Below are 14,979 nucleotides of genomic sequence, written 5' to 3'. Positions count from 1 at the left end.
ACTACTTCGGTTATCATTTCAAAATATTCAATTAATAAATTAAATGAAATTTCGTTGTTAATAAAGTGATAAATAAATTATTATAATTATTAATAAACTAATAAATGCATAAAATTTTGTTATTAATAAACTGATAAACAAATAATTATCAATAAATTGATAAATAATTACAATCATTAATAAACCGATAAATATTTATGATAAACTGATAAATAAATAATTATTAATAAACTGAGAAATAATTATAATCATTAATATACTGATAATTAATTATAATCATTAATAAACTGATAAAAAATAATCATTAATAAACTAATAAATAAATAAAATTTTGTTGGTATTAATTATTAATAAACTGATTAATAATTATAATTATTAATAAACTGATAAATAAAAAATCATTAATAAACTGATAAATAAATATAATCATTAATAGACTGATAAGTAATTATAATCATTAATAAACTGATAAAAAATAATCATTAATAAACTAATAAATAAATAAAATTTTGTTGGTATTAATTATTAATAAACTGATTAATAATTATAATTATTAATAAACTGATAAATAAAAATCATTAATAAACTGATAAATAAATATAATCATTAATAGACTGATAAGTAATTATAATCATTAATAAACTGATAAAAAATAATCATTAATAAACTGATAAATAAATAAAATTTTGTCATTAATAAATCGATGTAAAATAATTATTAATAAACTGATAAATAATTATAATTATTGATAAACTGATAAACAATTAATTATTAGTGAACTGATAACTAATTATAATTATTACTGAACTGATAAATAAATAAAATTTCGTTATCAATAAACTGATAAATAAATAATTTTAAAAAAAAATAAAATTGTGAATATAAACATTATAAAATAAAATAAACAAAAGTTCTTCCTGAACCAATCATCTTTTTTTTTTTTTTTTTTTTAATGAAAATTAGAATGAAAATAATTATTAATTAAATTAATTTGAAATTAATAAACAAACATTTTAAATTAATAATTTAACTTACTTATTTATACTTTATGGATAAAAATTTCACCCTAAAATTGAATAATTTATAAAGTAAAAGTTTATTTTCTCTTTTCTTTTCTGTTTTAAAAAACTTTTTTGTGCTACGAGAAAGTTTGTTTAAATGTAAAGTGCTAATTTGCAAAAGTATTTAAATTATTTTAAATCATCAAAAGATAATGAAAGCATTTTTTGATATATTAATGGTTGTTAAATTAAAACAAAAAATTAAAAATTAAAAAATTAAAATTAAAACGAAAAAAAAATAATCATTTCTAAATCAGGTTTTTCATGTTTTTCTTTTTTGTTTTTATTTTTTTATTTTGGATAAAACAATTAATTAAAATACAAATATTTTTTGTATTAGATTTTTAATTCAAAAACAGCTAAAACATAAAACAAAAATTAATTTTTTCTCAGATTTTAAAAAAAAAAAAAGTTTTTAAAATTTCTTTTAATAAATCAAAAAAATATGTTAAAATTGATTATTCCAGAAAATAATCTTGTTTTCTAATTTCTGAAAGTTTTAAAAAGAAAGGAAGAAAAAAAAAAGAGTAGCAGAAAATTAATTAATTAATTGTTGAAATATAATTTAAAAAAATTTAGCGATTTAAAAAAAAAAAAAAGAAATTTTTTTTTTTTTTCATTAATTCCAAAAATAAATTTTTCCTTAAAATATTTTCGCTTTTTAAACTAAAACAATTCTTTTCTGTTTTATTTTTTTTAAAAAAAAAAAAAATGACACATTTCATTTTTATCAAAAAGATAATTTCAATTAGTTTTAAATTTTTAATTGTAAAAATAAATTTTGAGTAAATTTTTAATTTTTATATTTTATTATTTAAAAAAAAAATTATATTTTAATTTTTATTTTATTATTTTACTATTATGCAATTATTTTCGAAAATGTTAGGAAAAAAGGCTAATAATTAATTGCAATTATTGTTTAAAATTCTAAAATTGTTCAAATTGGATGATTAATAATTTTAGGTAATAAAATTTTTCAAATTTTTAAATCTTATTTTTTAGCTTTTTTTTTTTTTGATAAAATTTAATAATTGAAAACATATTTGAAAAGCAAAAAAAAAAAATAATAATTAATAATTAACTTTTCAATTATTTCATTTTGCTAATTTACATTTTCATTTAAAATGAAGCATTTAATTAAATATGAAATTTTTTTTTTAATTTTATTAAATTTAGTAATTCAGTAATTCAGTTAAATATAGTAATTAATTTCATTAAATGTAGTAATTCAGTTCAATTAGTGCATTTTATTTTATTTCATACAATTGGAAATAAAAATTTAAAAAAAAATTAAAGGAGCAAAAAGAAGAAAAAAAAAAGGTAAAAATTGAAATTAGATAGTTGCTAAATGCCCTTTGGGGAATTATTTTTATTTCATTTCTTAAAACATTTTTAAAAAAAAAAAAAAAATTTAGAAAAATTTTTTTGTAGCTTTTCATTTTTATTTTTTTTTATTTTTGATTTGAAATTAAATATATTCAAATATAAATGGAAAATTTATCATTTTCTAATCATTCATTATACGATTATCATTTCCTATATAATAATTCAGCTTAATTAGAAGAGATTATTTTTAATTATTTTAATTAAAATTAAAATAAATTCAAATTTGAAATGAATTTATATCTTTTTTTTCATCTTGAAACAAAGAGAGAGAGAGAGAGAGAGAGGGAAAAAACAGGTTTGATAAGAGCAATAAATGTGATAATGATTAGTAATTCGATCACTCTGAAAATTTAATTGCTTTTTATTTAATTAAGAAATTATTAATTACTTATTTTGAATTTAGATTTCTTAAAATTAGATTTTATAATATTTTAAAATGATTTTATTCAATATGAAAATGATTATTAAACATATTATTGCTAAATTTTCTGCAATAAATTGGAAAATATTTGCATAAATGAAAGATAATTTGCAAAATAATAATCCATTAAAAATTATCTATAATTAAAACATTGCTTATCAAATTAATTATCAAATTTTATCACTATTCTTATCATTATTTTCAACTGTTGATATTAATTTTTATCATTATTTTGAATATTTATTATAATAATTATTGAAATAAATATTAATTGGAATTAGAATATCAAATTGTCATAAGTTTAGATAAATTATTATCAATTTTTTTTTAAAATTTAGTTAGTAGAATTTAGATAAATGATTATATCAATTCAAATTTGCATAAATGAATAATATATTATTGATGAATGTTAAAATTAAATTTAAAATATTTATTTGTAGCAAAAATAACAAAATTATTTAATATGAAATTAGTGAAATTAAAAATTTTCATCTCAATTTATTACATTAAAAATTGTTAAATATTTTTATATTAATCAAAAAAAGAAACAAATTATTATTTTTTTCAAAAAAATTTTATTACTTTAAAATTATCAATGATTGAAATAATGAAAAAATTTTTCTGAAATTTTTAAAACCAAATGACAGCACTGATCACTATTGATCGCTTTTAATCAATATCTATCAAACAACAGCACTGATCACTATTGATCGCTTTTAATCAATATCTATCAAACAACAGCACTGATCACTATTGATCGCTTTTAATCAATATCTATCAAACAACAGCACTGATCACTGTTGATCGCTTTTAATCACTTTTTGATCAAACTTTTTGACCAAACTTTTGATCATTTAATCGAACTTTTTGAATATGATGAATATGAACATGAATGCAAATTTATCATCAATAATTTCAACCGGAATATGAGTGCAAATTAATCATCAATAATTTCAAGCGGTATATGATGCTAATTAGTCATCAATAATTTCAACCGGAATATGAGTGCAAATTAATCATCAATAATTTCAAGCGGTATATGATGCTAATTAGTCATCAATAATTTCAACCGGAATATGAGTGCAAATTAATCATCAATAATTTCAACCGGAATATGAGTGCAAATTAATCATCAATAATTTCAACCGGTATATGATGCTAATTAATCATCAGTAATTTCAACCGGAATATGAGTGCAAATTAATCATCAGTAATTTCAACCGGAACATGATGCCATGCATTATTAAGTAAACCACGAATATTCCAAATTCCACGTGCTGTATCCGGTTGCGTATTATAGGAACGATCGGTTGCTTTACATACTAAATCTAATTGTTTCACGTCATCCGGAATTTTTATTGTTGATTTAAAAAATGTCCACGACCACATATGATCCTTTAAAAAAAAAAAGAAGATAAAAATAATAAAATTTTTTTGTGTGTGTGCAGTTTTGTTTACATTTTTATTTGTTAATTAATTAAAATTTAAAATTATAAAATTTAAATTTAATTATTATTTATAAAAACATACGATATCTTGATCAGGATCTTGCACTAATTGAGCAGCTTGCCACGTTTCACCACCGTCTATTGACACTTCCACACGTATAATACCACGTCCGCCACCACTCCAAGCGTAACCCATCACATCAAACTGACCATTGGCTACAATAATTATTTTGAATAAATTAATTACCTGTTTTAGCAAAGAATTTATGATATTTTGAAGTGAACAGCTTTATAACAAAGAATGCTAATTAACTCTAATTAATTAATTAGATATCAATTACTCTACTCATTAAATTAATTATAATTAGTTGTAATTATATTTTTTTTTTTTTGATAGAATTACTTTAATCTTTTATAAAATTATTTTTGTTGTTAATGCAATATTTTAATTTCAATTTAATCTTATAATGTTTTAAAATATTTCAAGACAAAAGCTATTCATTTAATTAGATGCGAAAATTAGGTATTATAAAAAGTGTAGTTTTTTTTTTGTTAATAATGATAAATAAATTAATGAAATGATAAGTGAATTAAAAAATGATAAATAAATTAAATGTAAGTAAATCACTAAAATTATAAGTAAATTAATCGTGATAAATAATTTAAATGATAAGTAAATTACTAGAATGATAAGTAAATCAATAGTGATAAATAAATTAATTGATAAATAATTTAAATCATAAGTAAATCAATGGTGATAAATAAATTGAATGATAAGTAAATTAATAGTGATAAATAAATTAAATGATAAGTGAATTAATAGTAATAAATAAATTAAATGATAAGTAAATTACTAGAATGATAAGTAAATTAGTAGTGATAAATAAATTAAATGATAAGTAAATTAATAGTAATAAATAAATTAAATGATAAGTAAATTACTAGAATGATAAGTAAATTAATAGTGATAAATAAATTAAATGATAAGTAAATTAATAGTAATAAATAAATTAAATGATAAGTAAATTAATAGTAATAAATAAATTAAATGATAAGTAAATTACTAGAATGATAAGTAAATTAATAGTGATAAATAAATTAAATGATAAGTAAATTAATAGTAATAAATAAATTAAATGATAAGTAAATTACTAGAATGATAAGTAAATTGATAGTGATAAATAAATTAAATGATAAGTAAATTAATAGTAATAAATAAATTAAATGATAAGTAAATTACTAGAATGACAAGTAAATTAGTAGTGATAAATAAATTAAATGATAAGCGAATTAATATTTGTTGAAAAAAACAAAAAATTACAGCGTGGTATTTTTATTGGCGCAGATGGAAAACAAAAAGCGCTTTGTACCGGATAATCCTGTATTGATGGTACCAATTCGAAATTTTGTTTATCATTTGGACCAATAAATGGTGGAAGACCTCTAAAATATCAATTCTAATCATAACAAATTATCATTAATTTATCTTTAGAATTTATAAATTCATCAATCTTTGGTTTAATTTTTTTTTATGAAATAATTTCATTTAAAAATTATCATAAAAGAATGATAAATTGATAATTTAATAGATATTTTTTTAAGTATTAATTAAAATTATCAATGCCGTAAAGTCTATTTATCATCAAATGACTAAAAAAACTTTTTTCATCAATTTAAAAGATTTAATATTCAAAATTAATTCTGTAAAATTTAAAAAATTTATTGCAAAATTTTTTTTTTTTCTTCAAATAAATAAAACTATTATAATAATTAATGAATGTGAATAATCTTTGCAACAAATTTTGTTTATTAGCCAAAAATAATTGAACTAATATTGAAAATTAAATGAAAAAAAGATGGAAAATTTTAATTAAATTAAATTTTATTTTTAAATATATTTTATATTAAACTAAATTTAATATAAAATACAATAATTATAAATAATAAATTTAATTAATTTTACAACTTACCGATAATCTCGCCTTTGCCAATGTGACTTACTTTCTTCCTCACTGAGAATTATAGTGGAAAGGAATTTCACTTGACGAGCACCCACAATTCCTAAAAAAAAAATTTCTCTAATTTAAATTTAATTTAATTCATTCGTTTTTTTTTTAATTATCTAATTTCAATTTATTGAATATAAAAGTAAGTTAATTACCCATAAGTTACTTATTATAGAGGTTACTTACCTATAAGTTACTCATCATAAACAATCTAATTTCAATTTATTAAAGATACAAGTAGATTATTTACCTATAAGTTACTCGTTATAAACAATACAATTTCAGTTTATTGAGTATACAAGTAAGTTACTTAGCTATAAGTTACTCATCATAAGCAGTATAATTTCGTATACAAGTAGGTCACTTAACCTATAAGTTACTCATCGCAAAGTATCTAATTTCAATTTGCTAAATGTAGAAGTAAATTATTAACTATAAGTTACTCTTCATGCACAATCTAATTTCAGTTTATTAAGTATACAAGTAATATATAACTTACTTATATATTACCTATAAATTGCTTATCATAAAGTATCTAATTACAATTTATTGAGTATACAAGTAACTTATAGATTACTTACCTATAAATTACTCATCACAAACATTCTAATTTCAATTTATTGAAACTATAAATTATTTAGTTACAAATTACTTATCTATAACTTTTTATATGATAAGCACAGGTGTTATATAGTGTAAAATAATTTACAAATCTTTTTAAAAAAGCTACAGTATAATTAATTTAAGAAAACATTTCTTAATTAGTGATAAAATTAAGTGATAATAAAAAGTGGTTGAAATATAAATGATAAATTTATTAAACAATTATATCAGAGGGATTTTCTTTTTATCAATATTAAATCAAAATGAAAGCAAAATATTATTTACAGAAATAATTAAATGAAATGATTTATCTATTTGATATAAATTATTTACATATACCAATTCAATCTGAATGATAAATGATTCAATGATTTGCGCTATGAAATTTTTAAATTTAGTAAACAAAAATTAGACTAAAAATAAAAAATTGAAAAAAAAATAAAATATTAAAATAAAATACAAATGTAAGTAATTAATTAATTTTTTTAATTGATTAAATTTTATTGCATTTAAAATTTAAATTTTAAATTTCTATTTTTTTAAGAAATTTCAAAAAAATGTTTTTTTTTTTTTTTTTTTTGGTTTTGTTTATTACCAGGTGCAATTAAACGTATTGGATAACCATGATCACGTGGAATATCCTTATCATTCATCTGATAAGCAATGATAACTTCATCTTTCATAGCTTTCTCAAATGTTATTGATGTCTCATAATTATTACCTGTAATTAAAATTTTTGATAGATTAGTATAATTTAATTATAATTTATCACTAATTAGCAGAATTAGAACAATTTGAAAAAGAAAAAAATTGTGATAAATTAAATTTCAAAATTAAAAAAAAGAAAAATAAGAAAGAAATTTTGATCGATTGATTGAGAATCGATGATCTGAAATGTTAGATCAATAGATAGATCAAATAGATGAGCAAATAAATTTTAAAATTTTTTGTAAATTCCCTCTCTCTCTCTCTCTCTCTTTTTCCACTTCAAAAAAAAGGCAAATAACATATTAACTTGTTAAAATTTAAATTTTTTTAATTTTTTTAAATTTAAGTTTTGAAGTCGTAGAAAAATTACAAAATGTAATGTAAAAATAAATTAATAATTTTGCAAATAAATGAAAAAAATTAGAAATAACATATTAACTTGTTGAAATTTAAATTTTTTTAATTTTTTTAAATTTAAATTTTGAAGTCGTAGAAAAATAAAAAAATTGAAATGTAAAATTACATTAATAATTTTATAAATAAATGAAAAAAATTAAGAATAACATATTGACTTGTTGAAATTTAAATTTAAAATTTTCTGATTTTTTTAAATTTAAATTTTGAAGTCGTAGAAAAATTTAAAAAATTGAAATTTAATATTACATTAATAATTTTGTAAATAAATGAAAAAAAATGAACATATTTTTTAGATTTGAAATGTAAAAAAAGAAAATTTTTTTTTTTTTTTGAAAAATACATTTAAATAAATATAATTTTTTAAATTTGAAATATAATTTAATTACTGATTACCTTCATTATCCTTATCAGCACCACGAAATATCACATGTTTGATACGTTTATCATTTGGATTTATACCTGCTTTTATCAGCACATCCTACATTTAATGTTTCAAATTTAAATTTTTTTTAAAAAAAAAAAGTAAAATTAAAATTAATTTCTTCAAAAATTTTAAAATAAAATTATTTGAAATGTTTTTTTTTTCTTTTTTTTTTGGTTCAAATTTTTTCAAATTAAAAATTTAAAAAAAATTATTCATTCGTTAAATTAATTTTTCAAATTTATTATAACCTTTAATCGTACACCAGTCCATTTTGCATTACCTATTGCAGTACTCTTCCAATTTAATCCTTGAACCTAAATTTTAATCAATTTTTTTTTTCTCACTTATTTTATGCATTTTATTTAGTATTTATTATTTATTTATATTTAATATATATTTATTTATAATATATATTTAAATATTTAATTTATTTATGTATTTATACGTTGTAATTTATTTACGTATTTATACGTATTTATATGTTGTAATTTATTTACACTTAATATATAATTTATTTATAATATATATTTAAATATTTATTTATTTATATATTTATTTTATTTATTTATATTTGTTTATATTTATTTATTGATGTATTTAGTATTTATTATTTATTTATATTTATTATATAATATAATTATATATACTATTTATTTATATACTTACATTTATTTATAATATTTATTTATTTATGTTTGCTTATATATTTATTTATTTATAAATAATTTTATTTTAATTATTTATGTTTACTTATATATTTATTTATTTATTTATAATATTCAATTGTATATTTAGCATTTATTATTTATTTATGTCTATCATATATATTATTTATTATATTTATTTAATAATATATATTTATTTATGTATATTTTATTTATTTACATTTTTTAGATACTTATTTATTTATATGTTCAGTATTTATTATTTATTTTTTAGTATTTATATTTATTTATAAAAGAAAAATTTTTTTTCTCATTATTACTTTACAATTATTAATCGAATTTTATTATTTGTGCTAAAATCACACTAAAAAAAGAATAAACAAATAGTATCAAAACTGGATTAAAAAATTTGCATAAATTTTTTGAAGTAATTATAATTTTATTATAATTAATTACTACCATTTTAATTATTTTATGCTAAATTTTTGCTAACAGCTAATTCTAGCATTTAAATAATTATACTATATATAATTTCAATCATTTTATACTAAATTTTAATATTATCAATGAATGAAACAAATATTTGTAAAAATTTGAAAAAATAAAAAAAACAAAACAAAACAAATTTAAAAATTTAAAAAAAAATTCTTTTAAAAATGACAATTAAATTTAAAAAAAAAAAAAAATTACAATCTTAAAATTGATAAACTAAAATTAATATTTATAATAAAGTTGTAAAATTTTAAACTTTTTTAATTGCGTCCATTTCACTACGACGATTACCGGCGCATTGCAACGTGGCATTGACGGATACACACGTGAAATCACGTTTTAAGTCATCTAATGAAAGTACGAACGGTTGTTGAATTGAAATACCATCGATTGTTAATTTATGCTTTGTTGCGTCAATCTACCTATGAAAATTATAAAATTTACATTTATTCATAATTGATTACACTTTTTTTTTTTTTTTCTTCTAATAATTGATTTTAAAAAATTTATAAAAATTTCAAAAAATTTTTTTTATTATTAAATAATGAATGAAATAAGCAAAAATGTTAAATTTTATGAATTTAATCATTTTTATATATTATCATTTGTAGATTTTTCGAAAAAAAAAAAATAATAATAATATAAATAACTAACAAAAAAATTATTTATTCCATTTAGTTTCATTTGTTAAATTTTTGTTAATTTTAATCTTAAAAGTAGACAATAAGTGAAAAAAATTTTTTTTTCTTTTGATTTAAAACATTTTTTTTTTTTAATAAAAAAAAACTTAGTTAAAAAAAAAAATTTCTATTTGATAATTTCAGAATACACAATAATTGATATTATTAATTAATTAATTAATGGAACAAATAAAAACATTAAATTTTTAGAAATTAAAAAAAATTTTTAAAAAAAATGATAATTAAATTTTTAAAAAAAATCAAATTATTTTATGCAAAATTTAAAAAATATATTTATAATATAATAACTAGTAATAAATTACTTATTTCATTTAGTTTCATTTGTTAAATTTTGCAAATTTAATTTTAAAATTAGATTATTTTTTTTTCTTTCTTTTAAATCATTTCTTTTTTTTAATGGAAATATTTAAATGAATTAAATCTAAAATAATTTTTAAAACAAAAAAAAAAAAAAGATCATACAAGTGGTACTGGCATATGATTTCGAACATAAAATAAATCATTGGGTGTATAAAAATTATCCATGATTAATTCGACCGGTGTTTCAGCATTGAACGGTTTTTCCGATTTGATAATTAATGCCGGATGTCGAATTGGATCATTTTCATATGAATCATTTTCATTCTGAAAAGAAAAAAAAAAAGAGAGAAGAAATTAAATATTTAAAAAAGAATGGAAAAAAACAAACAAACAAACTTTGATAATGTGATATTAGTCGGATCATTTGATAATTAAGTTTGTAAAAGTCAAAGATAAGTAGTACATACTTTACTTTGATAAGTTAATTTGATATGTGATAATGATAGCTTGATAATTATGATCATTTCATGTTTAAACTTATAAAAGTTAAGAATAAGTAGTGCAAATTTTTTGATATATGATAAGTTTGATAATTAAGATTGTAAAAGTTACAAATAAGTAGTACGTAATTTAATTTAATAATTAATTCGATATGTGATAAGTTTGATAATTAAGAATGTAAAAGTTAAGTAGTATGTAATTTAATTTGATATGTGATAATGATAATTTGATAATTAAGATCATTTAATAATTAAACTTGCAAAGGTTAAAAATAGGTAGTACACAATTCAATTTGATAATTAAATTGATGTGTGATAAGTTTGATAATTAAGATTGTAAAAGTTAAAAATAAGTAATACATACTTTAATGTGATAATTAAATTGATATGTGATAATGATAGCTTGATAATTAAGATCATTTGATAATTAAACTTATAAAAGTTAAAAATAAGTAATACTAATATTACGGATTAGTTTAATTATAAAATGTATTTAATTTTTTTCAAATGAAAAGTTTATATATACTTTATTTTTCTCTTCTAATTTTCCTAATAAATGTAATAATGATAATGATAAGTTGCATTAGTGATAAGCTTTTGAACCCTTTTATCAATGATAACAATATCATTATCATCTAAATTGCCAATCCTTAATTCTTCCAATATTTCCAATGTTTCCTGAGTTAAATGTTGCTGATAAATATTCCAGTATGGATCAATACGACCACCTGCAGCTAATAATATCTTATCACCACCTGGATGACTTTGAATAAAATTTGTTATATCATATACACCCTGAAAAAATCACTAAAATTACCTTTTTTTAAAAAAAAAAAATTGATAATTTAGTGATAAGTGAAAGGTGGAAATTATCATTTTTGATAATATTGAATTGTTTAAAATTTTTTTAAATTTATTAATTAAATTATCTAAACAAAAAATATATAAACAATAAAAAATTAATAAAAAATAAATTAACTAAGCAATATTAATAAAAACTAATAAAAAAAAAATTAACTAAACATATAAATTTATCAAAAAAAAAAGTAATTGTTCTGTTGTGTTATACTGTTCTTTTAAATTATATTTTAATTAATAATTAATTAATCAATTAGTAAATCTTTTGTTTTGAATTTTCTTAAAATAATTTCCAAAAAAAAGTAAAAAAAAATAGACATTATTGCAATTTCATTCAGAGTAATTCTTGAAAATACCTAATTTTAATAATTTTTAAATTTTTTTCTATTTCAAATTATTACATAAAAGATAGATTAAACAATTTTTTTTTTTTATCAAAAATTTTTCGCATAATTTAATTTAAATAAATAATTGAATAAACAATAAATTAAATACCATATTGAATAATATATAAAAATTTATCATTTTTAACATCATAACATTTTAATAAAAATTTGATAAATTAAATTCAATTAAAAATTAGCAATTATTGATTGATATGATAATTTGTAATTAAATAATAATATTTATTGATTGATACGATAATTTGTAATTAAATAATAATATTTATTGATTGATACGATAATTTGTAATTAAATAATAATATTTATTGATTGATACGATAATTTGTAATTAAATAATAATATTTATTGATTGATACGATAATTTGTAATTAAATAATAATATTTATTGATTGATACGATAATTTGTAATTAAATAATAATAATTATTGATTGATGCGATAATTTGAAATTAAATAATAATAATAATTACTGATTAATACGATAAACAATAATTGAATAATATTTATTGATTGATACGATAATTTGTAATTAAATAATAATATTTATTGATTGATACGATAATTTGTAATTAAATAATAATATTTATTGATTGATACGATAATTTGTAATTAAATAATAATAATAGTTACTGATTAATACGATAAACAGTAATTGAATAATATTTGTTGATTGATGCGATAATTTGAAATTAAATAATAATAATAATTACTGATTAATACGATAAACAGTAGTTGAATAATATTTATTGATTGATAAGATAATTTGAAATTAAATAATAATAATTAATGATTGATATCATAATTTATAATCATTACCAATTACTGAACAAAAAAAAAAAAAAAAAAAAGAAAGTAAGCTAAAGTAACCCCTTGAAAAGTAACCCAAATACTTTGGGCATCTTTCCCATGTTTCTTTACTTCATCCATTCGATATGTTGGCAAATCATTTCTCTTTTCAATTTTCATTTCCATACTTTGCCCATCTGTGTAACCAATTTCAACTGTATTCTTGAGCACTGATAAACCACCTGCTAGGGTAAATACACCAAAACAACCCAGGAAAATCCATCTTTTTGTATTATTTCCACGATTTTCTGCAATTTACCCATACATTTGTTTATGTCCTACTTTTTAATTGTTGTTATCAGTTATCAGTTATCAGTTAATCTTTATATATTTATCATCATAAGTTATAGTAAGAAATAATTGAATAGATAATATTCAATGTGACTGATAATGGATAATGAAAATGATAACGATGAATTAATTAATTAATGATTAATAATTTTAAGTATTTTCTGTTTTTAAAATATTCCTGAATAATTCATGATTATAATCTATGATAATGATTAGCTCGACAATCAAGATAACATTCAGATTGACTAATAGTGATAATTAAATTGAATATTATTCAATGTGACTGATAGTGATAATCAAAATGATAACAATGAATTAATTAATAATTGATTGATAATTTTAATTTTTATCACTTCTGAAATATTCCTAGACAATTCATTATCATGATCTATAATAATGAATAGCTTAATAATCAAGATAACATTCAATGTGACTGATAGTGATAATCAAAATGATAACAATGAATTAATTGTTATCACTTTATGAAATATTCTTGGATTATCATGATCTGTAATAATGATTAGCTCAATAATCAAGATTTTATCATTATAATTTATAAAAATGATAGCGGTGAATTAATTAATAACTAATCAATTTGATAATTAAATGACTAATCACAGCAATAAATGTGACTAATTAGAGAATAATTAGATTTGAAGAAAATTTAAATCAAAAAATAAAAAAAAAAAAAAAACATTGAGAAACTAAATTTTGGCTATAGCAAATGTTTAATTTATATATTTATTATTTGTAACTTTCTTGTTTATATTGTTAAATTCTTATTATAATATTAAACTAAAATCGAATTTTTGATTAAATCTTTTTTTTTTCGAAATATCACAAAAAAATTATATAAAATATATTTTGCAAAGAAAAAAAAAAACAATAATAATAATTTTTTAAATTTTTATTGTTAATAAATATTCTATTAATTGAATTTTAATGGAACATTTGCATTTGAAATTTGAAATGTTTGAGTTATTTAAAGTGAATTTATATTAGAAAGGTCAAGAGGTTAACAATAATTAAAAAAATTTAATTGATTAATTAATTAATTATCAGACCTGATGATATCAGTGATAACTTTGAATGATTATTTAATGAATGATACTGTGTGGTAGCAATTTTAGTTTGACAAACAGTGGTGACAATACATTGACGTGTCAATCGTCCATATTTTATCATATGATAAAGCCACCACATTATCACTAAATTGATATGATATAATTTTTTTCAATTAAAAATTAAAATGAAAAATTATAAACAATAAAAATTGAAAAGTGTTCTAACAATTATTATTGATCATTAAAATGTATAAAAATATTTCGCATTAAACTGTTTTCAAAAACATAAACAAATAAATAAACAAACAAAAAGAAAAAATGGTAGGATCATAAGTTTGATAATAAAAAAAAATAGTGGGTAAATAATTTGGGTAACTTTTTACCT

The 14,979-nt window shown here is 17.5% G+C and overlaps 1 protein-coding gene across 2 annotated transcripts; it reads right to left on the bottom strand.

Annotated features, from left to right (window-relative positions):
- Positions 1–4,068: 4,068 nt before the first annotated feature.
- On the bottom strand, positions 4,069–14,733 carry Bma-suox-1 (Uncharacterized protein; the record flags this gene model as incomplete). Of its 2 annotated transcripts, XM_043075926.1 has the most annotated exons (12): positions 4,069–4,263; positions 4,399–4,532; positions 5,638–5,759; positions 6,287–6,377; positions 7,521–7,646; positions 8,444–8,528; positions 8,723–8,788; positions 9,888–10,049; positions 10,795–10,956; positions 11,736–11,927; positions 13,261–13,487; positions 14,595–14,733. In XM_043075926.1, the coding sequence occupies 12 exons, from the start codon at positions 14,731–14,733 to the stop codon at positions 4,069–4,071; spliced, it is 1,701 nt and encodes a 566-aa protein (XP_042931860.1). The 2 variants fall into 2 exon arrangements, with proteins under 2 accessions (XP_042931860.1, XP_042931861.1); XM_043075927.1 differs by lacking the exon at positions 14,595–14,733 and having other exon boundaries at positions 13,261–13,365.
- Positions 14,734–14,979: the final 246 nt, after the last annotated feature.

The sequence above is a fragment of the Brugia malayi genome, assembly GCF_000002995.4.
Source record: "Brugia malayi strain FR3 genome assembly, contig: Bm_v4_ChrX_scaffold_001, whole genome shotgun sequence".
Taxonomy (NCBI): Eukaryota; Metazoa; Nematoda; class Chromadorea; order Rhabditida; family Onchocercidae; genus Brugia; species Brugia malayi.
Note: the sequence above shows the minus strand (reverse complement) of the source record. Positions and strands in the feature narration are given on the sequence as shown.